Here is a 25632-nt window from a genome sequence, read left to right on the forward strand (position 1 = left end):
TTGCTCTGACACAAATTTTGTAGCAGTTACCTGGGTCTGATGGTCTTTTTTATGCTGTTTTTTGCTCAATCTTTTTGTCTGACATATTTGACTTTTCGTCCTAAGAAACAGGATGAGCTGGTAAAGCTCGAGGGCAGCTCTCCGGTATTCTTTGCTTTGCTAGTCTAAGAGTACGTCACCGAAACTGTCGTGGTTTTGGACCCCATTCTTCTATCTGCCGCCATTCACCATTTGAAGCTGCCTAAGCTTTAGATAGCAACCACCAAAGTCAGGATAATGCCAATCGTTTGTAAGCAATTCTTCCGACCTTACATTTATTTTGGTTGATGGTGGACTGTTGACTTAGCTTCTTTCAAAGTAATCATTACAAAATTCTGATTCAAAGTAATCATTGCAAAATCATTATAAAACATGAGTTCCCTGATTATAGACACCAACTTTTTACCAGTAAGATTAAGAACGGATAGATTTTTAACTTATCATTATTGGTTCATAGTATAATATACTTGTTTCGTTGGAGCAGGGTTTCTTGGTAATGAAAAACTTAAACTGTTCTTTCGATTGGTATTGTGATTATCTGAACAACTGTTTTTCAGTGCACTGTTGAACTTTAATCTCTTTCTCGAACCTGTCTTTTCATCAACTGAATTATTATTTATCAAATGTCCTACCTGTTACTGAAATGATTAAATACTGCAAACAGTGAACATTTGTCTTCTTGATTGATTTGTGATTTCTACGGCACTAACGACTTAAGTATCATTGAGCAAAACAATTTTAGGTAGAAGTTGACCGATTCAACATATCAGAAATATCTTATGTGGCCGACGACCGAGCTGTGAAGCGTGTAGTAGCTCTAATAGTCGCAAACAAGGGAAACAAAGAGCGCAAAAGCACAGAAACAGACAGAGACCACCAAAGTCCATTCAAGTGCTACTTGTTTGAGAGTGAGAAATACGCAGAGGAGATTGTGCGAACTATAGGCCAAGCCTTTGACCTGGGATACCGAAACTTCTTGGCAAGTGACAAGCGAGAGATGCAGATTAAATCGCAATTGAAACAGATGTCGCTAAAGATTAAACAGTTGGAGGGCTTGAATGACCAGTATAGCCAGAGAATTGCCTTGCTCGAATCTATTCTGAAGTTCAACAAAATCGATTTTCCAAAGAGCAGTTTAGTGGCAAAAGTAAGTAGCACGTTCATATCTTTATCATGCTATTCTCTGGTGTTTTATCATCAACGCTGTAGAGGATACTACGTTGAGCAGTCATCGGAACAAATTTCATGCGTACTGAAGCACTGCTGAGCTATTTTGAGCGTAAGTCAAATTGCTGACCAAAAATGAAGAGTACGGAGAACAAAGATATTCTTCTAATCGAATTTCGAGAGAGGATAATTTTTTGTTCAAGAGAGGCAATGTCAAATCAGTTCTGTTTTTGCTCATTGTTTTCTTACCGACGCTTTGAGCTTTTTGGGTTTTCTCCCTTTTAGCGCTTATAATGACTCTGACGCGTTTATACCAATTTTATCGCAGTATTTTAAATTTTCCGTTCGCAAATGTGATTCAGCGGTAAGAACTTTCATTTTTTTCAGAATTTGTCTCAATTCTGGAATTTTGAGTTTTTCTGCCTTTCTGACAGGTGCAGAATAGCTAAGAACAAATATAGCATCTTGTTATCAAGATCCAAATGTTTTCTATTTTTCTTACGGGCTTGTGCTATATTATTCCTTCTCAGTTTTATCAATTGCTCGCGAACGAAACTTGAAGCAATTTTTGTAAACGTGTTGTCTTGTTTATGCAGCATTTTCGCTTGACCGTTTTTTGTCGTGACTTTTACGCCCTTGCTTTTTTCGTTTTGCCTGATCAAAATTTTTCTGTCATTCACAAGTGTCAGCAGCTAAACTCAATTGGAGCCAGTTAACTTTTAAAGGTCCAAGGAAAAGTGGGCCAAAGTTAAATTAATTTTTTGTTCACTTTAACTTTTATACGTTGTTTGTATGTAATAAGCTCTGCGATTTGAAGCCCCTTTAGTAAATTTAGTTCCCCCGTCGCGACTGAAGCAGGCTGCAAGATTCCATCTCCCGCTGATCGTCCGAGAGCAATTCTTCTGACGTTAGTCGGTTATATTCTTCCGCTTGTCCATTGTCAACATTACTTATTTGTTGAGCGAGAAAAATTTAATTCTTTTATAAATCCCTTCATCTTTCATTCACATTATTTACAATATGACTTAACTCACCCAATATTGAAGGGTGACGACAGGTGAGGTCAAATGAGCAAAATAAAAGGAAGGGATAACCGATAAAAACGGGTCATTGAGTCAAAGTGCAATAGGTTATCAAATTTATTGCCAACTGTTATTAGTATTAAGCTTTATAGTCTTCTTTTTAAAAGTTGATTTCTTAGATAAAATTTGGAACTTTAATTTTCAACTGTGTTTTCAACTAACTAATAGCACTTGTTGACACTTTGAAAAATCTCTTCTTTTCTTTTCTGTTTCAATCCGATTGGACGAAAAGATGTTAACTACTGCTGTTTTGGTGTGTAATCTGCCGGCTATGTTTTAAATTTCTTGGGAATTTCTATAGTTTGTTGCGACGTCACCAATATGGCATCTCTTTAGGTGCAAAAGCCAAGTGACGTCACAACTAAACCACCTCTCGAGAAACAACAATCACATGGAAGTGCGACTGGAATGCTACTCGAGTTCGACGCCTCTACTTCTGGAACTGTCGACGCAAACCCGCCTGCTGGCAAGACTGAAAACAAAGTTGCAATACCTTGTAAGTTACTAATTGATGATTTCCGAGTACTTGTTTCTTCGAAAAGGCAAATGAAAAAGTGCTGAGTGCAAATGAAGTAGATAGTTAATTAGTTGATAATTAACTATTAACTTAAGTTTGCTCCGAGTAGTTATAATCGGATGAAGGCTGGCATCTTAAGGATATCGTTGTTTGAGAGCAGCTCACGTGTTGTCATTTTGGTTATTTCTCGTGTTTTATTTTCAGCAGAGGCTACTGGTAATGTAATTTCATCGCAGGTTAATCTAATGGCACACGTTGCGCTGAGATAACTCCAACCTATTTCATTTCATAGATAGATTATCAAGCGATCATTTCAGCATTTTAAAGTGATCTAAATTGTTAGAGCTGCAATTTTGCAGGACCGAGGAACGAAATTGAGGGCAGCCTTGGGCCGAATGATGCTTTTTGCGCATTTAAAATTGTAACCGTGTCTTTTACGACCATGACTTTTTTCTTCTAAATATCTCTCTTTCACAATTCAAAACAGCTGAACTTAAATGGCGACAGTTTACTACTAAAAGTCAAATGAAAAGTGCGCCGAAATGGGTGTCATTTTTCACTTTGAATTTTAATTGTGGCATATAAGCTGTAATGACATCATTTGAAGCGTGAGCTTCTTATTCCCGCCTCCTCTCTCCAAGCGACTCCCTGTTTCTCCTACGCAGCAATTTTTGCATAAATAATATCTTTTTTGCAGAAAATATAAGTCAACGTTTTTGAATGACAAAATCAAGTGTAGGAGAATGTAGTAATAAGCTGTCCAGTTTTTTTTAGTTCGATTATCATATCGATTATCAGCCACTGAAAGACTATCATTTAGGTGCTCTGCTTTCTTACAATCCAAAGATTTCATTGTATTGATGATCTGTCTTTTTTGTAAGATGTGATTACTTATTGTGTCGATGACTTTTCAAAACGGATTAAACAGTTAAAGCCTGTGGGCATTAAGAATCATTATAATCTTTCAGCTGGCATTAGTAGGTTTTCAAGAACTTAGTCTCCTGAAGTTGCTCGGAATGCCTAAATTCAAGGTTTAAAGTTCAAATTTTGAAGTTCTTGAACCCCAAATTTTGCAGCTTTTTCGAGTGTTTTGATAAATGATTCTTCATTTAACGAAATTGAGGGTAGCCTTGGGCCGAATGATGCTTTTTGCATCATTCGGCCCAAGACAGATTGTATTGATGATCTGCCTTTTTTGTAAGATGTGATTGCTTATTTTGTCGGTGACTTTTCAAAAATGAGTAAACAGTTAAAGCCTGTGGGCATTAAGAACAATGATAATCTTTAAGCTGGCATTAGTAGGTTTTCAATTACTTAGTCTCCTGAAATTGCTCGGAATGCCTAAATTCAAGGTTTAAAGTTCAATTTTTGAAGTTCTTGAGCCCCAAGTTTCTGCAGTTTTTTCAAGTGTTTTGATAAGTGATTCTTCGTTTAACGTTGGTCCCAGTCCATATAGAATTTGTGCGATGTAGATTTGTTTTTTATGCCTGATGTTTTGAGGTATTTATTGGTAATTTTCACATCAACACAAAACGCAGTAGTCAAATTTGCTTTTTTTTTAAATTCTGCAAAGATTTTTTGTTTTGGATAGCCGCGAAGCAATAGCTGAGGCGATTAGTGTCATTCTCTTGTTTTTACAATTCATAGAATATGATTTGTATTGGTGCGCTGTCTTTTTTTAAGATCTGTCCACGCTTTTTTCGGCTTTTTCACGTCAGTGAGAAGTCAAGTTAGAGTGGTTAGAGTGGTGATTTTGATCACACTGAAATAGTAAAGGGAGCGAAAAATCGAATAGGTTTGAGACGTCACTGTTTTCAAAATACCCTCAAAGTGGAGTGAGAAATTGGTGTTTGAACAATTTGGTGGTTTTTAAGATGAATTTTTTTTCAGGTGCGTCAGTTTGACTTTTGTTCTGAGTTTGGTCTCTTTCAGTGCTTCTAAGATGGTACACATGTGTTCTAATTGTGCCTATTTGCCTTTGCTTGAAGTCATTAAGGGGCAGCTAGCATTTTTTATGACTGCCACTATTTGTTGTAAAATATTAGTGAATTTTACATATTGTCTTTTTTTAAAATTATCTGTTGTCTCATCACTTAGAATCATCAATGACAGTTCGGATTGGTTTTTAATGAGGCATAAAAGAACCTAGTTAATGGCTCGAGTTAATAGCTAGTCGTTTTCATGTTTTCAAGAAGTTACAGCGAGTTTTCTTGCGTTTTTTTGCTTATTTTTGTCATTTAAAATCATCTAAAATTATGAGTGAGGAGACTCATCGACATTTAATCACAGGTTTCTGATGAGAAATGGAGGAATAAAGTTGGCCCTTTGAGTTCCTTGCAGTTGTTGTTCGATGTTGATCCTGTTTTTTCAAAAGAAATAAAGTTGAATTTTGTCTTGCTTGTTTTTGTTGTTCTTCTTTTGTTTAATTGCTTAGTCTGATTACTAACAGCTCTCATTTGCCTTTTAAAGCAGAGTAAAGTATTGTCAGGTTATAAATTAATACATTTCTTTGAGTTGTATTTCAGGACATGTCCTGCTATGTTTTAATATCGTCAAGATTTTTGTTACATCCATATCACGTCACAATCACTTAAAATCTGCTTTTTGTTCACTCGTTCATGCAATTGCATGTTAATTGCGTGTGTGATGTAGTTTCTCACTCTCAGTTGATTGAGTTTTTTGTACATTTGCTTGATTAAGTTTTTGTTCAAACGTGACTTCCATTACTTCACTTTGAAATTGACTTTTGTTTACTTCAGTTCAAAGAGATGAGTTCAAGCCAATGTGTGTCACTCTAGATGGTTATTTCAGAGCAGCAAATAGAGGTAGCAATAATTTATACAGATTCTTAATCAAAGTATAACATCTTAGCCTTTCATTAAAAGAATAATTTTCTTTTTTGGTCGGTCTTTAATTTCTCTTAAACGAAGTTTGTAGCAATTAGATTAGTCCTGTCGGTCTTTTTTGTACGATTATTTGCTTGACCGATTCTTCCTCTGACGCTTTTGACTTTTCGTACTCAAAAACGGGGTAAACAGGTAGCGCCCTGCGGGCATTAACTGCTTTTATAGCCTTTCAGCTCTGTTTTGGCTCAAACTGTTTTGGAGACTTATACTTATGGTGTGAAGGGCTGTTCTTAGACGTTGAAGACGCCTCCAGTTTACCCTCCCCCACTATTTCCCCCGCGCGCCGTTACTCCCCACCCCACTGCTGCTCTCCCCTCATCAGCCCTCGGTGCAACCCCCCCCCACCCTCCCCCGTTTAACAACTGACGAACAAGCGGTCGCTAAAAACACGCAAATTTAAACTAATTTGCAATTTTTTTAAGATTTTTAAATATTTTTTTATTTTTTTTGTCGGCCGTAGGTGTCAAGGAACCTCCTCTAAGTTTTAATTATAGTTAACTGCATAGTTTATTGTGGTAATGGAATGGTTTCAACTTTTAAACATCACGAATTTTAGCATTTTTTTTGTTAAAACGTGCAATTTTCAATTTTTTTCGACATTTCCTTATTCAAGTCCTTCCAGGCCCAGGTGCCAGAAAACATCCCATGAAAATCTATTATAATTTGCTGACAAATTTTTTACTAGCCATTGAATAGCTTTTCATTTTTTTGATGTCAGAAATTTCGGCAATTTTTTGATAAAACTTCCTTTTTTCAAGCTTTTATAATTTTTGTCGTTTTTTATAGGTTATTTTCAGCCTTAAGAGCCAAGTTATCTCCTCTAGGTTTTGAAATTAGGTTACTATATATTTTATAGATGTAATGGAATGATTTTTAGCATTTTTGACAATTTTTGCGATTTTCCTTTTTTTTGACATTTACAGTCATTATTGTTATTTGTTGATTGATAATAAATACTGAAAGATTTTTGTTATTCATGGATTAATTTTCAACTTTTTAATATCTTAAGCTTTAGCAAGTTTTTATTTAACTTGCATTTTCAAGTTTTTTAAATTTTTGTCGTTTTTTACGTTTCTCTAGCCTCAAGAGCCAAGGAACCTCCTCTAGGGTTTGACAATAGTTTTTAGATGTCACGGAATGTTTTTCAAGATTTTAATATCGTGAATTTAAGCAATTTTTTAAATTATTCGCATTTTTTTCATGTTCTTTCCGGCAAAAGGGGCCCTGGAACCTCCTCCAAGAGCTTTCGTCCAGAACTTTCGAGACACAATTGGTTTTGAAATTATTTTACTGCGAAGTTGAAAACTTTTTTCTTATTTTGCTTTTTTCACTTTTTTTCTATATGATTTATTTACTAACAAGGCTCGAAAACTAGAAGTTGCAGAGCGGAATCCAATCTTGAAAAATTTTTTCTATCTCTTTCTCACTCGTTTGAGGTTTTATTCCTTCTCTTTCTCGTTTCATTTCTATCTCACTCCATCTCTCTTTTTTTGATATCGCATTTCAGCTGGCGTTATGGGGCGTAATGTCATCTTCTCTGATCCTCATTAACAATTAGTTATTGTAGAAATGTTTTTATCATAAATGACTTAACAGGCACTTTTTAGGAAATAATTGTTAATTACTCTCAAAAGCAATTTATTGCAAATATTTTAATACTATTTGTATCTTTTATGCAATTTTTCGCTGGGCTGATTTTTCGTCTGAACCATTTGACTTTCGTCTTCAGAAACGGGATAAAGTGGTAGTGCCCAGTTTGCATAAAGTTCTCATAGAGCCGTTCAGCCCCACTAGTCTTCAATTATGCGATTAACAGAAACTGTTTTGGTGAGTTATACTTATGGTGTGAAGCGTGGTTCGTAGAAATTGATCCAACACCCCCCCCCCCCACCACCACCACTCACCGCCCCCACATCAGTCCCCAATCTACTTTGCACCCGCGCTGCGGTGCACCCCGCTGCGCTCACCTTCCGCCCCTTCATTTAATCTGAAGCTAGCCTCACTAAACGGTGACTAGCTACTGACGAAGCCAACAGGTCGCTGGTCGTTTGAGAGCAATTCGCCCGACGTTAGTTGGTTATGTTTTACTTTTTTGTCACTGCAGATTTACAAAGCAATTGCGGCTATTTTCTGGCAATCTGCCAGCTATATTTGTTTTTTTCAGTTCTCGACTGTTAAGCGGGAATGTTTTTTTTGTCGGGGTGCTGGAGATTTAAGCAGAACTTTAGTCTGAAGGATATTTCGGTCCAAAAATTTACTATCTTTTTTATTTTCAATTTTTGCCATTTTTCGGAAGTATTACGTGGAATGTGCGTGAGTGATTTTGTTTATTTGCCGTTTAGCAGTTCTTTTGTTGGTAGAAAAACGTTTCCTGTCGTTTTCTGAATGTGTTAAAGCTAATAAAAAATTGTTTTATCAATTGCCCTCGAACGAAGTTTGAGGCAATGATTGTAAATATGTCTTGTTTTCATCCAAAAGTGTTGCTGGACCGTTTTTGCGCATTTGTTACAGACCTTTCTTTGACTCCTTTTTTGCGCTTTTTTTATAGACATTTCTTCGACTTTTAGGCTTCTCAAGTGACTTTTTAACGCCTCTCATTTTTGTGTGATCTCACTTGCTCTCTGTTTGTTGCTAATATAAAAGCGCTTGTGTGGTTGAGGATGTTAGCTGTTGTTGTAACAGCGGATATGATGTCAGACGACTATCCTGGAGGGCCCGGATTCGAACGCCTATGATGTTGAAGCAATAGTTGAGGTGATTAGTGGCCTTCTCTTGTTTTTATAATTCAAAGAATATGAATTGTATTGGTGCGCTGTCTTTTATCTGTTCACGCTTTTTTCGGCTTTTTCGCGTCAGTGAGAAGTCAAGTAACAGTGGTGATTTTGATCACACTGAAATAGTAAAGGGAGCGAAAAATTGAGTAGGTTTGAGACGTCACTGTTTTCAAAGTACCTTCAAAGTGGAGAAAGAAATTGGTGTTTGATCAATTTGGTGGTTTTTTAAGATGGATTTTTTTCAGGTGCGTCAGTTTGGATTGTTTTCTGAGTTTGGTCTCATTCAGTGCTTCTAAAATGGTACACATGTGTTCTAATTGTGCCTATTTGCCTATGCCTGAATTCACTAAGGGGCAGCTAACACTTTTTATGACTGCCACTATTTGTTGTAAAATATTTGTGAATTTTACATATTGTCTTATCTGTTGTCTTATCACTTAGTATCATCAATGACAGTTCTGATTGGTTTTTAATGAGGCATAAAAGAACCTAGTTAATGGCTCGAGTTAATAGCTTGTTGTTTTCTTGACTTTGACACTACTTTATCTCAAAGTTTTTGAGTGAAATTTTGAATTCTGCAAGCATTTATTGTATTTTTTGAAGTCTTGTCAATTAATCACATTTGGGACAAGTCTCTGATGCAGCTAATAGGGGTAAGATTTATCAATTTAATTTTTGTTCGAAGCTTCTGGTTTCTATGACTTTTGACACTAATTGTTTTCAATAATATAATCGAATTTTTTTGATTTTAGCGAGTTTTTCTTCTCAACGTTGTCGTCTTAACTCTTAGTGTCATTATTGACATGTTTCATTGGATGTTCAGAAAGCTTTAATCGGAGCAAGTTTTTCAGTTCATAGATATTGCTTTTTGTGACTTATACGCTTGTTCGTTTTTTAAAAAAATTCTCATTAATTTTTATAGTTTTGCTTGTATTTGTTGTACTTATTGCTGTGTTATCACTTAATCTCTTTAATGATAGGTCTAAACGGTGGGCATTGAGGACCCTATTAATTGATGTAACTGTTTCTTGTAGTAGCTGTTGCGTTCTTGCGTTCTTGAGTTTTCTTGCGTTTTTTTTGCTTATTTTTGTCATTTAAAATCATCTAAAATTATGAGTGAGGAGACTCATCGACATTTAATCACAGGTTTCTGATAAGAAGTGGAGGAATAAAGTTGGCCCTTTGAGTTCATTGCAGTTGTTTTTCGATGTTGATCCTGTTTTTTCAAAAGAAATAAAGTTGAATTTTGTCTTGCTTGTTTTTGTTGTTCTTCTTTTGTTTAATTGCTTAGTCTGATTACTAACAGCTCTCATTTGCCTTTTAAAGCAGAGTAAAGTAATGTCAGGTTATAAATTAATATATTTATTTGAGTTGGATTTCAGGACATGTCCTGCTATGTTTTTTTTGTATCGTCAAGATTTTTGTTACATCCATATCACGTCACAATCACTTCAAATCTGCTTTTGTCCCTCGTTCATGCAATTTTAAGTTAATTGCGTGTGTTACGTTGTTTCTCACTCTCAGTTGATTGAGTTTTTTGTACATTTGCTTGATTAAGTTTTTGTTCAAACGTGACTTCCCTTACTTCACTTTGAAGTTGACTTTTGTTTACTTCAGTTCAAAGAGATAAGGTCAAGCGAATGTGTGTCACTCTAGATGGTTATTTCAGAGCAGCAAATAGAGGTCGCAATAATTTATACACATTTTTAATCAAATTATAACATCTTAGCCTTTAATTAAAAGAATAAATTTTTTTGGTCGGTCTTTTTAATTGCTCTCAAACGAAGTTTAGCAATTAGATTAGTCCTGTCGGTCTTTGTACGATTATTTGCTTGACCGATCTTTCCTCTGACGCTTTTGACTTTTCGTCCTCAAAAAAGAGGTAAACAGGTAGAGCCCTGCGGGCCTTAACTGCTTTTATAGCCTTTCAGCTCTGTTTTGGCTCAAACTGTTTTGGAGACTTATACTTATGGTTTGAAGGGCTGTTCTTAGACGTTGAAGACGCCTCCACTGTTGACCCTCCCCCACTATTTCCCCCGCGCGCCGTTACTCCCCACCCCGCTGCTGCTCTCCCCTCATCAGCCCTCGGTGCACCCCCACCCTCCCCCGTTTCTAGCTACTGACGAACAAGCGGTCGCTAAAAGCGCGCAAATTTATACTATTTTGCAATTTTTTTGGCTTTTTAAAAATTTTTGGTTTTTTTGTTTTTTATCAGCCCTAGGTGTCAAGGAACCTCCTCTAAGTTTTAATTATAGTTAACTGCATAGTTAATTGTGGTAATGGAATGGTTTCAACATTTAAATGTCACGAATTTTATCATTTTGTCAAAACGTGCAATTTTCAATTTTGTTTGACATTTTTTTCCTTATTCAGGTCTTTCCAGACCCAGGGGCCAGAAAACATCCCAAGAAGTTCCTTTATAATTTGCTGAAAAATTTTTTTACTAGCCATTGAATAGCTTTTCTTTTTTTATGTCACAAATTTTGGCAATTTTTTGATAAAACATCCTTTTTTCAAGCTTTTATAATTTTTGTCATTTTTTTATAAGTGTTTTTCAGCCTCAAGAGCCAAGTTATCTCTAGGTTTTGAAATTAGGTTTCTATAGATGCATTGGAATGGCTATTAGCCTTTTTTGACCATTATTGCGATTTTTTCATTTTGACATTTACAGTTATTATTGTTAGTTGTTGATAATAATTACTGAAAGATTTTTGTTAGTCATTGATTAATTCTCCTTTTTAATATCTTAAGCTTTAGCAACTTTTTTTTAACTTGCATTTTCAAGTTTTTTGAAAATTTTTGTCGTTTTTTACGTTCCTCTAGCCCCAAGAGCCAAGGAACTCCCTAGGGTTTGACAATAGTTTATAGATGCCACGGAATGTTTTTCAAGATTTTAATATCGTGAATTTAAGCAATTTTTTAAATTATTTGCAATTTCGTCATGTTCTTTCCGGCAAAAGAGGCCCTGGGACATCCTCCAAGAACTTTTGTCCAGAATTTTTGAGACACAATTGGTTTTGAACTTAATTTACTGCGAAGTTGAAAACTTTTGTTTTTAATTTTGCTTTTTTCAACTTTTTTCTATATGATTTATTTACTAACAAGGCTAGAAATTTAGACTAGAAGTTGCAGAGTGGAATCCAATCCTGAAAAATTTTTCGATCTCTTTCTCTCTCGGTTGAGGTTTTATTCCTTCTCTTTCTCGTTTCATTTCTATCTCTCTCACTCCATCTCTTTTTTTTTGATGCCGTTATGGGGCGTAATGTCATCTTCTCTGATCCTCATTAACAATTAGTTATTGTAGGAATTTTTTTATCGTAAATGACTTAACAGGCACTTTTTAGGAAATAATTGTTAATTGCTCTCAAAAGCAATGTGTTGCGAATATTTTAATACTGTTTGTCTCTTTTATGCAATTTTTCGCTGGGCTGATTTTTCGTCTGAACCATTTGACTTTCGTCTTCAGAAACGGGATAAAAAGGTAGTGCCCAGTTTGCATAAAGTTCTCATAGAGCCGTTGAGCCCCACTAGTCTTTAATTATGCGATTAACAGAAACTGTTTTGGTGACTAATACTTATGGTGTGAAGCGCGGTTCGTAGAAATTGATCCAACACCCCCCGCCCACCGCCCCCACATCAGTCCCCAATCTACTTTTGCACCCCCGCTGTGGTTCACCCCAGCTGCGCTCACCTTACGGGACCAACTAATCTGAAGCTAGCCTCACTAAACGGTGACTAGCTACTGATGAAGCCAACAGAACGCTGGTCGCTTGAGAGCAATTCGCCCGACGTTAGTTGGTTGTTTTACTTTTTTGTGACTGCATATTTACAAAGCAATTGCGGCTATTTTCTGGCAATCTGCCAGCTATGTTTTTTTCAGTTCTCGACTGTTGAGCGGAAATGTTTTTTTATTTTTGTCGGGGTGCTGGAGATTTAAGCAGAACTTTAGTCTGAAGGATATTTCGGTCCAAAAATTTACTATCATTTTTATTTTCAATTTTTGCCATTTTTCGGAAGTATTACGTGGAATTTGCGTGAGCGATTTTGTTTATTTGCCGTTCAGCAGTTCTTTTGTTGGTAGAATAAACGTTCCTGGCGTTTTCTAAAAGTGTTAAAGCTAAAAAAAAGATTGCATTTATCAATTGCCCTCGAACGAAGCTTGAGGCAATGATTGTAAATATGCCCTGTTTTCATCCAAAAGTGTTGCTGGCCCATTTTTGCGCATTTTTTACAGATCGTTCCTTGACTCATTTTTTGCGCTTTTGTTATAGAACTTTCTTCGATTTTTTGACTTCTCAAGTGACTTTTTAACGCTTCTCATTTTTGAGTGATCTCACTTGCTCTCTGTTTGTTGCTAATATAAAAGCGCTTGTGTGGTTGAGAATGTTAGCTGTTGTTGCAACAGCGGTTATGATGTCACTACTATCCTGGAGGGCCCGTGTTCGAACGCCTATGATGTTGAGGTTTTAAACCCATAAAATGTTTTCTAAGTTACACCGCTAAATTAAATCCCCCCCCCGCGTGTCGTTTGAGAGCAATTCATTTGAAGGTAGTCGGTTTGTTTTAAAATGTTTTTGCCAATCTGAATATCAATATATGGGGCTATTATATGTTTTAAACCAATGCTGAAAAATGTGAAATTGACTCATTATTAGTTGCCATCAATCCAAGTTTTAGCCGGTGAGTCAGCTCTGTTTATTTGCGCTCGATTGAAGTTTTTAGCAACTATTTTAATGGTGCTAGTCTTTTTCTAATGGAACTATTTGTACTTGTGATTTTTCTTTTGACAGGACTTTTCGTCCTCCAAAATAGGTAACGACTAGGTAACGCCCGGAGTTCATTAAAATGCTGAGCAGTTTTCGTAGAGCATCACTAGTCTCTGGGTGTGAAAATCACCAAAACTGCTGAAATGACTTAGTGCATGGTGGTCATCAAGAACGACTTTTGGTCCTCAAGAACGAAAAAAACAGAAAGTCTGGAGGGCATTTATTTGCCGAACAGTGCCCTTAGAGCTATAATAGTCTCTAAGTATACATTTCATCCAAGCTTCTGAAAAGATTGGCGGTTTGGACCCTATTGAACCCCCACCTCTTGCACCCCAGTTTATATTTTGCCCCCTATTACTTTCTCCCTCTCTGAGTTAAGCTGAGGCTATCTTCCTAAGCCTTAGTAAGCTGCTGACGACAGTCGTTTGACAGCAATTACTCGTTCATTGATTCAATGGTGTAGTCTGGACTCTAGTAATTTCCTACTGTAGTTAAGCCCCAAGCTGTAGCAGTAGACAATCTCCCTCGTTTCACAGCGATTGGTTTGGCGTTAGCCGGTTAGATTTTCGAGTTGTTAAACATTAAAATATTATAAAAGTAGATTTAGTTGCCGCTTTCTTACGCTCAAGCGTAGATAAGGTGTTTTTAAAATGGAGAATGTGACTGAAGTTCTGTATTGTGTAAATTTCGTCTCAGTTTTATCTGCAAGAACATCTCCTTTGAGCCCGTGCTCAGTTTGGTTTTTGTTTTTATAAAATTAACGGTGGAAATTTTGATTCAAACACGGAGGATAGCAGAAAACGATAAATGTACGACCAATTGAAACGTTTTTGCCTTCTTTCTTTCTTTTTAACGGAATCAAAATTTTAAAGCAAATCTTTACGTCCTTTTCTTCGGGTTTTAATTGCAGTTGTACGAAATTTGTAGTAATTACAGTCGCGCTGATCTTTCTTTCTTGTGCTATTTTTTTCACTTGCGATTTTCTGTTTTATAGTTCTTTCGTTTGAGCGTTTGACTTTTCGTCCTCAAGAACGAAATAAACGGGAAAAGTCCTGATGGCATTTATTTGCCGAGTACTGCTCATAGAGCTATAAAGTCTTAGAGCTATAAAGTCTCTAAGTATACATTTCATCCAAGCTGCTGAAAAGACTTAAGTGCATGGCGTAGGAAATTTGACGGTTTGGACCCTATTGAACCCCTACCTCTTGCACCCTATTTTACATTTTGCCCCTATTACTTTCTTCCTCTCTGAGATAAGCTGAAGCTATCTTTCTAAGCCTTAGTAAGCTACTGACGACAGTCGATTGACAGCAATTACTCGTTCATTGATTCAATGGTGTAGTCTGGACTCTAATAGTTTCTTTTAAATCTACTGTAGTTAAGCCCCAAGCTATAGCAGTAGACAATCTCCCTCGTTTCACAGCGATTGGTTTGGCGTTAGCCGGTTAGATTTTCGAGTTATTGAACATAAAAATATTATAAAACTAGATTTAGTTGCCGCTTTCTTTCGCTCAAGCTTAGATAAGTTGTTTTTGAATAAAAATGCGACTGAAGTTCTGAATGAAGTAAATTTTTTGTCATTTTTTCCTGCAAGAACATCTCATTTGAGCGCGTGCTCAGTTTGATTTTTTTTATAAAAAAATTACGGCTGAAACTTTCATGTTTTTGATTCAAACACGGAGCATAGCAGAAAACGATAAATGTACGACTAATTGAAACGTCTTTCCCTTCTTTCTTTTTGTTGGAATCAAAATTTTAGATTAAATTTTTACCTCATTTTTGGTTTTTAATTGCTGTTATTCGAAGTTTGTAGTGATTACAGTCGCGTTGATCTTTCTTTCTGCTTTTTTTTGTACTGCCGATTTTCGGTGTTAGTTCGTTCGTTTGAGCATTTGACTTTTCCTCCTTAAGAACGAAATAAACGAGTTCTATCTATAATAGTCTCTAAGTATACAATTCATCCAAACTGCTGAGAAAACGAAATCATGTCAATGTGAGGGACAGTACTATTTCAATGTTAGATTCGGTCTTCAATGTTGGAGAAGAAATGTAACGCTTTTTCCTCCTACCGTTTGTATCGATGAGCGGAAAAGGAGACTGCTCAATTATAAGCTCTATTAAACCAAGTTTGCTGTCATTTTAGCTGTCATCAAGTCTGTCTGAAATTTTTGGGACCTGACTTCAGCTTTTTATCGCGTGAAATAAATTTGCTTCAATTTTTATCAAAAGCTGAACACAATTGCGGGGCGTACTGGGTGTCAATTTCAACAAAAGTTAATGAAATCAAAACTGAACAGGTAATTTTATTACTCACTGTTAGTCGTTTTTTGGTTTATAATGGAACCATCACTTTTAGCTACTGACTTGAGGCTCCAGCTGTATCCGATAAAAATCCCCTGCCCCTCGTATCAGAACAATGTCACTAGCTTTCGTTGTTAGACTTGTTCAAGCTGTCTTTGACAAAAAATGGTTTCACTAAAGTTTTGGAAACTCGGGACCCATTTTATTGACTCGAGAAACAAGAAAACTAAAAATCTGTTGAACTCAATGAGCGCTTCAATGGTATGTTTTGTTTGCTCCGTGATAGATATCCATCAGTGCCGAACAAAAAGGCCAATAGCAACTATCCTCTGGTTAAAGTAGTTCCTTATAGAAACAAAAATAAGAAACAATTATGGAATATAGTTTTCCAAGTTTTGTTAGCCGTAAACAATGGGTTAGGGAATTCTGCAGCAAGTATATCTCTAGCTAATTGTACATGTTTAATAGCCGCCGTCAGCCTCTCAAACGGTTCTTATTTAGGCGCTCTCCTTTTTTATTACAATTCGAAGAATTTGAATTGTATTGGGGCGCTGTCTTTCTTTGTTAAGATCTGTTCACACTTTTTCATGATTTTTGAAGTCAAATAGGAGTAGTGATTTTGGTCACACCGAAACAGGAAGTGGAGCGAAAAAGCGAGTGGTTTTGTGGCGTGAATTTTTTTCGATCTAATTTTAAAGTAGAGTGAGAAAGCTTTGTTTGAAAAAAAAATTCGCTTTCTCGCTAGTGGTTTTTTGTTCACATGCGGCAATTTCACTTTGATTTTTACTGTTTTTTCAATTTTTTGGATCCAATTTTTTTAAATGGTTTTCCCAATCCATTCATAGTTCATTCTAGGCCTAGTTTTTTGTTTCAACCAAATTTCCATTTCTCGCTAGTGGTTTTTGTCCACATGCGGCATTTTAACATTGATTTTCTGTTTTTTTCTTTTAAAATATTTTTGATCTGTTTTTTTAGGAATGGTTTTACTAGTTCACTCATAGTCCCTACTGGGTCTAGTCTTTTGTTTAGTCAATGAAAATTCTTTGAATTGTACGTCAGGACTTGTCCTGCTATGTTTATTTCGCTTTACCTTTTGATCACGTTTTTCGTTTTACATAAATCACAATTTTCACGTTTGACTTCTGACTCGCTTCAATCACTGCTTCAACCGAATGGATTTTAAATTCTTTCAAGCATTGAGTTACGAAATTTAATGGATATGCTCAATGTCATAAGAGCAAAATCAAAAGAACCGGGATAAACCGATAAAGCCCGGTCATTAAGTCTTTTTGAATTAGGTTGTCAAAGTTCGTTAGAGCGATTGCTAGCTGATATTAGTATTACGCTTAATACCCTTCAGTTTAGAAGCTAAAGTAAGTATAGGTTTAGAATCTAACTGAAACTGCACACTGAATTAGAACAATTTTTGAAACTTTGGAAATTTTTTTGTCAATTTCTGTTTTCTTTTTTTTCTGTTTCAATCCCGATGTGCGTCTAGTGCGTCAACTGCGGCTATTTTCTGGCTATCTGCCGGCTATGTTTACGTTCTTGTTGCAATGTGCATACTTTGCCATAGCTCTGAAACCACCTCCTGTACCCAACAGACCCAGAGAACCGGTCAAACCCTCCGAGCCCGCCAAGTCACCGCAATCGCCAAGCGCTACTTCTAAAACCAAAGGTGCTACTCTATTGGACCTGGCAATTCAACCGACAGAGCAGAACATGTACATGGAAACTGGAGAAAGAGGACCCGTGGATGATGACTTCGCTCTGCTGGCACTAAACAGACTGAACTCCGTTGGTTCCGACAACGGTCACGTGAATATTCCTTCTAACGATCAGCAGGGATCCTTCGGATTGGATTATCTCAATACAAACCAGCAGGTTGATTGATTGGAATTGAATTAAAATTGCGAAAGTCACGTTTATCGTCTTGGATGGAAATATTTTTAGCCTCTCATTCTAGTCTTCATCATGTCCAATATAAAATGCCAAATTTAATTTAGAACAATCAGTGAAAACACCATGTTAGAGGATTCAGAGATAACAACCTTAATTGAATTGTGCGAAGTTTGAAGCAATTACTGTGAATGTGTCTTATACAAAATTTTTGCTGCTTGTTCCGGAACATTCTCTCGATTTTTGACTCTGGACTTCTTGGTTTTTGCATGACCTAAATTGCTCTTTTCCAGAAGTTATCTGTTGCTAAAACGAAAGCAAGTGTAAGATAGGCAATCGCAAAGGGCCTGATAGCCGATTGGTTAATGGTTTATTCATTCTTTCGATTAATTTTTGACTCTTGACTTCTAGGTATTTGCGTGACCTGAATTGCTTTTTTTTATAGCCGCGAAGCTGTAAGCTGAGCGTAGCTATATTGCGGTGCTCTTGATTTTTACGACTCGAAGAGGAGTATTGGTTTTCTTAAGGTTTTTTTTTTTTACCGGAAGTACTATTCTTCGTTCAGACGATGTTTTGACCTAAAAGCGAAAGCGAGTAAAATTGCACTGTGAACTAATTTTTTCTGAGCGAGAGAAGTTTTTTGATCATACGCTGCGTTTAGTGAATGACTTTTTGACATTGAAAAGTAGTTTTTGACTGAATGGCACATATAGATAACCGTTTTTAGCCGTTTTTTCGTCTAAGTGGCCTAGTTTTTTTCTTGTAATTTGGTTTTTTATAGAAATAATTTTTAATCGATGCTATGTTGAAATGTAAACCCCTGAAATTGATAGCACAGTATTTTGCATAGCCTGAAATTGCGTTTCAAATGCGAAATTGGCACATATTTCTTGATTTTTTAGTTAATTTTTGGCTTTTTTTCTATTAATTTCTTCATTTTTGGATCTTTTAGCTGTTTTTTGTCAACAATCAGTTAATATGGCAACTTCCCTTTGATAATTCATATACTCAATGCCTCTTTCTACCTCGATGTAATTTTGTTTCATAAAATTGTACATTTGCTAATCCGATTTTCGTAGTTTTTTGCCAATTTTTTTCAGTTTTTTGTTTGTATTTTGCTTTTAATTACTAGAGATAGTATTTTGGGAAACATGGGGGATTTTAATTTCGTTTCAATTGAAATTCAATCATTTTTTGGTGTTAATCTTTTGAAAAAATCGGATAAATGTTTTTCATAAATGCAGTCTTAATTATTTTTTGACCACTTTTTTGCAAAATGTTTCATTGTTACGTATGTCTGAATTCTGCTTTTTCTTGTTTTATTCTGTACAGCAAGTTGGATTTTTGTCTCGAATGACTTGTTGTCTTTTCTATGTCTCGAATGCTGAGCAATGAAATGTACTCGTTTTTCTTGATTTTTTTAAATTTGATTTTTAACTTTCAAAAATCAAGAATTGGTCTTTTGTTACGGTTTTCCTAACACTGTGTCCATATTCTTCACATTCTCGTTTGTATCATTTTAGTTTTGTCGTGGCACCTACTTTTATATTCGTTATATTGATTTTTTCTGTTGTTAAAAAATTGAATGAATTCAGCTTTTTCTTAGATCTTGTTTGTTCAGTTTGCAATGCAATTGGTTTAATTCAAAATAAGGCAGTACTGGGAGTCTGCTAGAAAGTCTTTTCCAACATTTCTACTTATTACTATTCATTGCAATTTTCTTCCGGGCTTGGTATTGTTTTTAGACGATTTTTTGCCTTTGAATATTATTCTGTTGCTTTTGTTTTTCTATGATTATATTAATTTTTGAATTAGTATGAAATCATGTTGTCTAGCATATATACAACAAGGAAGAATCATGTATTATTTTTGTCTTAATTGCCTTGATTAGAAATCTAATTGTAGTGGTTCTCTGATTCTTAAGTTTGAGCACTCTTTTTAATAATTTTGACTTTCCGGTCTTTTTTGAAAAGTTTTTATCTGCCGTTTGCTTTCGCGATCTTTTTGAGATTAGAATCATTAATTATCTGAGGGCAATTGATGGCCCTGTCAGCTTTGTCAGGCTATCAGTTTTTTGACCATCCTAAAAATTTCAGACTTTTTTAACGTTACCAAACGTTTTCAATAATAAAATTTTGCTGCATTTTCTTTCTCTTGGTGACAGTGGTTTAAATTTCACCGATTTTTATATCAGACCCGGGGAGGTAATGAGTTAATGGTTTAATACAAAAGGTAATGGCTTCAGCTTTTTGTGAAGTTTTGGTGCTTCGAGTCGCTTCCGGAATTCTTCCGGCTATGTTTTTTGTTTCGTCGTCTGACGCTCTTTTTTCATTTTACATTTGTTCACACAGCAAAGCTGAAAAAGTCAAATTTTCTGAATGACTTCTTCCTCTCACTAACGGCATTTGCGCGCGTGACGTCATTTCTCACTCGCTTTAGCTTAAGTTTTTAGGTTATTTGCGGGATTAGATTTTGATCATAAGTGACTTACCTCACTCAATAAAATGACTTTGCACTTTAGAACTTAAGTTTAATTTGAATTTGTTTAAGGTCAAAGAAACTCATTTGTGCAGTAAAGAGGCTTCCCTAATAAGAGGCTTCTGCGGAATGAATTTTAACAAGCTTTATTAATTTATCGTTGAATGTTTTTTACCTAGTTTTTTTTGAGCGGCGTCGATTTTTTTTTCAATTTAGATCTGTATCTGTGTCCTCTATTATATTGCACGCATGTCTATTCTTTCGCAGCTATACCGGCAATCTGCCGGCTATGTTCAGAAGTTGTCTGGTGCTAAAACAAAAGCGATTTTAAGATAGACAATCGCAAAGGGCCTGATAGCCGATTGGTTAATGGTTTAGTCTTTTACCCCGGAGGTCGCAACCCATAAATATCTAAGCTGCAGTCCCCTCTAAATTAATTTGAGCCGCCTGCCGTTCCAGAGCAATTTGTCCGACTTGAGTAGGTTTATTTTTGAAAAATGATCTTTTCAACTTTTTGATGTCATTGAGAGGTGACGTTGGTCACGCTGGAATAGTAATAGGAGCGAAAAAACTAGTAGTTTTGAAGCGTGAATTTTTTCAAACTACCTTTAAAGTGGAGTGAGAATTGCGTTGTAACAAATTTTTGGTTTCCTAATTGCAGCTAATTGCAATTGCTTGAGTCCTGGAACGGGCATCTAAAGATTATTATGACGTCGACACAATTCGGCATAATTTTTTGAATTTTTGATTTGGCTCATTTTTGTTGTTGTCTTATCACTTGGTCTCCCGAATGGAAGGTCTCATCGGCTGCTAATGAGGTACTATAAGTTAGTTAACTTAATTGTTTCGATCATGGCTGAATCTTTCAATGACGAGAACTTTTTTGTTTTTAAAAATTGTTTTTCAGTTTTGCTTTTATATTTTGTCCATTTTGTTGTCTATCTATTTAATCTCATTTAGAACACATGTCATTAGTTGCTTATTGATTCTACTTGCTATCTTGATTTCATGTCAGTGGTCTATTACTTCGACTATTTTCTGTCTGAAAATTTTGATTTTTGAGTTGGGCCCGGTTTGATGCTTTTCGTGTGGTCTTGTTGCATAGTATAAATAATAACAGTTCTTTTACGCTTCTAGTGATGCGTGAATATGTACAATATACCGGCTTTCAGTTCTTTATTTTTATCTTAGCTGACTTAGATGCCAATTGTTTTTGAAATTTGTTAGTGAATTTTTGCGTCTTGCTTTTATTGTTGTTCTTGTCATTTCTCAGCACATGGATTTATTAAGAGCTGTTTTCCGACTCTAAAGGCGTACGTTCCGCTGTGATTGAAATATTTGTTTAAATGTTCAAAGCTCAAGTGTAAAACAAATATTTCAATCACAGCGGAACGTACACCTTTAGAGTCGAAAAACAGCTCTTAATAAATCCATGTGCTGAGAAGTGACAAGAACAACAATAAAAGCAAGAAGCAAAAATTCACTAAAAAATTTCAAAAACAATTGGCATCTAAGTCAGCTAAGATAAAAATAAAGAACTAGTTGTGAAAAAGATTCTTTTTTGACGAATTTGTTTTGTGGCCTTTTTTTTACTATTGATTTTGCAAGGGTTGTATCTATGACTTATTTATTCTAGGGATGCATAGTGCCGCTAGATACATAAAGTATTGTTATTGTCGATAATTGTTACATTTTTCGGAAAAATAATTTTTAAAGGACTTTTTTTTACTTCAACTGAAAGGAATTTAAAGTTCACGCAGCAATTTTATGTGAATGCGTTTGTGCTCAAGAAGATGAAATCAAAAGAAACGGTAAACCAAAAAAGCCCGGGCACTATGACCTGTTGTTTAAAGAGTTAGAGCATCATGTTATGAAATTTCCGTTGAGTATTGAACTAATTGTTATCAGTGTTGAGCTTATTTTCCTCCAATTTAAAGGCTGCGTGTTCCATATTTAGCTAATTTAATGAAACGGTGGATCAAATTAGAACAGTTTTTGACACTTAAAAAAAATCTTACTGTTTCAATTCCATCGGCTGTCGTGTCAGCGGCAGGTATTTTCTGACAATATGGCGGCTATGTTTCAAAGTAGAGCTATGGGCCTTGAGCAGCAAGAAAGAAGAAGAGAATGTGTTTTAAGGTGCAGAATTTTGAGAGCTCAAAACTAGTTCGTATAATGGCTACCCCGCTAGGCTTGCAATTATATGCAGACTCAAAGCCAGACTGGAAGCCAGACATCGATCGTAACATTTTTTTTTGTTTTTAGGACAATGGAGTTTACAGCCCAGAATCGGCTCCTTCAACAGCTTATGTGAATCCATTTCAGTCGCACAACTATGGCAACTTATATCCTAGTAAGTGCTCTGATTTTTCTATTTTTCGCAATCGCATTTTGCTCACGTCGTTTCAAGCAGCAATTGCTGAGGAAGGTTACGTTTAAGGATACATTTAAGGTTAAGGAGACACCTTAATAAACGAATGCATTTGTTACTCTGTTAAGTGTGCTCTCGGGGAATTTGTGGTCAATTTTGTGTAATACCTGCATCTGAAATAGCTCGTATTTTTGCGCCCTAAATTTTCAAAACTGACCGATTATTGAAGCGTCAATCTCTTTGAATCTGTCACTCAAAACTGTTTGTTTAGTAGGCAATGCCACCTCACCATGAGATCTTCAAGCTCTCTCAGATTCGGCTTTGATGTTAAAACATTCATTAAGATGTGTTCTTGATCTTTGATCCAGGTCTTCAAACGGCTACGACAGTTTCACCAAACATGCCAGACTTGGGATCTGGTCTGTACTACAATGCACTTGCGGCCACGAGTCCCACAGAAGGGGAATTGGACTCTGCCGCCAGGACTCTGTTGGATCTGGGCATTGACGAGAGTCTCTTTGCCCCTCCTGGCATATCATTTGAATCAGGTTCTAATGAAGTAGACCATATTTACTCAGTGCCCAATTGAGAAACTTAACGTTTTGAGACATCTGAAAATTGCTGACAAGACGCAGTGACCAATACAATTTTTGACCAATGATCGCCGATTTACGAGCTAATACACGTTACTAAGTCCGACTGGGGTCAATTTATCCATGAGTGCTGCGCTTAAAAGTATTTGGACTGTTTAAAAAATGTTGCCCTGTGAATTTGTCTACAAAGTATTGCAAATGGTGTTACAATTTTTGTTGGATCAAATCTGTGAATTCAGGTAATGGACCTACTTTGTATTGTAAATTTTTTATTTACGGGAATTTAGATTGTTATCTACTGCTTGTAAAAAGCAAAAGTTTTCTCTGTTGTGTCTTTGATGATCAGAGCAATTGCGACTGCTAGACGGATAAATGCTAAAATTATCTATCATAGGGATTGTTTCAATATGATTTGTATTTACTGCGGTTTTCATTATATGCATACCAGGAGGTTTCAAAATATGAAATCAAGTTTTGTTTTGTGTTGCATTGTTTATAATGTTTGAACATATCGCTATCATAATCAGTCCACTGTTGGATTCTATAAGTCTGACTATCAATTATCTCAATCTCATATCGGAGCTTCTCCGTCTATGCTTTACTTTTCATCGGATTAATTATATTTTCTGAAAGAATGTGATCTATCTGTGCAAATTAAAGGATGTTTTCAGTGTTCACATATGTACATATTCAAATATTGGATTGTAAATAGTAAAATTGCTAATTCATTTTTCGTACAATGAAAACTTTTTGCTGTTTTAGGTGTTAAACTGAATTTATGACAAAGATTCCTGTTGGAACTTGTGCTCATTAAGAATTAAACGCTCAACATGCATTTATACCTCGTTGACTGCATGTTTTGTATTTGAGGTAGCATAATTTTGGCTTAAATAGTTACAGCATCAATATCTTCAACAGAGGTGATGAATTTGAAAAAAAAATCAAAACCAGACTTTTCATGATGCGTGACAAAAATTTTCCCAATGAAAACTTTTATTTACCGTTGAAAAATTTCAAAGAGACAAAGTAAACGTATCATTGAAAATCCCATGAGACTTTTTAATTGCTCTCAAACGAAGTTCGTCGCAATTATATCAGTCCTGTGGTCTTTCTATGAGATTTTTCGCTTGACCGATTTTTCGTCTGACCCATTTGACTTATCGTCCTCAAAAAGGGGGGAAAACAGCTGGCATTGAGTTCTCTTAGAGCCCTGAGCCTACTATACTCAAAGAATGGGATTCACCAAAATTGTTTTGAGATAATTTAATGGTGTGAAGGGCAACCCATTCCCCCATTATCGCGCCACCCCTGCCCTCAACACTCCCATTGTCTACCGTCATCCACGGTGTCCTGTTTTTTCACCCCTATTCATTTAAACCCGTATATTTTAACCCTGATTTTTTAACCTGTATATCATTTAACTCTGTATTGTTTCACCCCGATTTTAAGCTTCCTATAATTGAGGATAATTAGGTCTCAATCAATTCTATTTAGTCTAATTAAGAGATTCAAATCGAGGTGAAATTGGGGGTTTGTCACACCAAGTTTTTTCACCCCGATTTTTATCCATAAATGCATAGCTGAATTGTCAGGGAAATAAAGCTAACGACTCAATAGTTAAAAGCAAAACTATAACAATTAGCGCATTTGTTATCTCATCTAGTTCCTAATGTGTCAGTTAAAAAAATTGTTGATGGAATAGCAGATGAAAAGTAGATGGAACTCTCATTTATTGTTTAATTGCGTTTTGAATTCAGCAAAATAACTGACGACTTCAAGTTTACCATTTCTTCCAAAAACAAAGAAAAATTGGTTGTAGAAGGCCATGAGTTTTATGATAGAGTAAATAAGTTTACTACTGCCTGGATTTCCTCGAAATATCAAATCTACAAATGCTGTGTTTCCGAAAATTGTTCGCGATAACGGAGAGCACAATCATAATGCTTCTAGTGGAAAGCTGGTAACACGTAAAATTATGAGTGCCAGGAAAAAACATGAAATGGCCCTGGTAATTAAATCTATCCATGCTCTAGTTTTCGAAAAAATTGAGGCCACAGAAAAATTTTTGAAGGGAATTGCCGTGGAGGGAATTGCAAGAACAACTAATGCTCTTGGGGGCTGGCGTTATGGGATACAATCCGTGTTCAGTGGATCCCACGTGGGAGCTGGTAAACTTTTGTCTAATTTGCAAAAATACGATGAGGTGCAAAAGTGAATGCCTCATCCGGACGAAAGTAACCAAGGAAGAAAAATTCTGACAGCTTGAAAGGAAAGGTGCAGAACATGTACATTTATCGTGATGAAACTGATTTTCAATTGTTTTGTGTTTTTGAAAGTTTGTCTTAGTTGCGTATTTGAAATATTTTTGAGTTTAAAGTGTTTTCGTGTTAATTTAAATTTGAAATCAATCTTAATGTTTTTGAGTTGGCTTCCTCCTTGCCTCCGCACGGTATTACGTCGAAGCCCCAAATCGTGACTCATAAGGGAATTTGATCCCGGGCTTTAAACCTATGAGGGACTCTAATTGGGAACACGGTTCTGCAACATTTAGATATAAAACATGCACAGCGTAGCTGCTAGCAAAATATCAATCTTGATTTAATTGAAACATAAGGCTAAATTTTGTTTCGATAAGATCATTTATAGCTGCGCAGAAAGTAGGTTTTAAAATTTAGCTTACATCCTTTCATTTGAAAACTACCTGTTCTTCCGTCTTCTAGACTAGGACAGTTTTTGATT

The 25632-nt window shown here is 35.9% G+C and overlaps 1 protein-coding gene across 1 annotated transcript in view; it reads left to right on the forward strand.

The window, feature by feature from the left end:
• LOC142336036 (uncharacterized) overlaps positions 1–23639 on the forward strand; it is a 421548-nt gene extending 397909 nt beyond the window's left edge. Inside the window, exons 5-9 of the mRNA XM_075384528.1 lie at positions 782–1186; positions 2625–2784; positions 17129–17436; positions 22195–22282; positions 22669–23639. Coding sequence (XP_075240643.1) covers positions 782–1186; positions 2625–2784; positions 17129–17436; positions 22195–22282; positions 22669–22889 — 1182 coding nt within the window. The 3' untranslated portion in view covers positions 22890–23639. The remainder of the gene's footprint in view (positions 1–781; positions 1187–2624; positions 2785–17128; positions 17437–22194; positions 22283–22668) is intronic.
• Positions 23640–25632: the final 1993 nt, after the last annotated feature.

Source organism: Convolutriloba macropyga, chromosome 3, assembly GCF_964194025.1.
Source record: "Convolutriloba macropyga chromosome 3, txConMacr16.3, whole genome shotgun sequence".
Classification (NCBI taxonomy): domain Eukaryota; kingdom Metazoa; phylum Xenacoelomorpha; order Acoela; family Convolutidae; genus Convolutriloba; species Convolutriloba macropyga.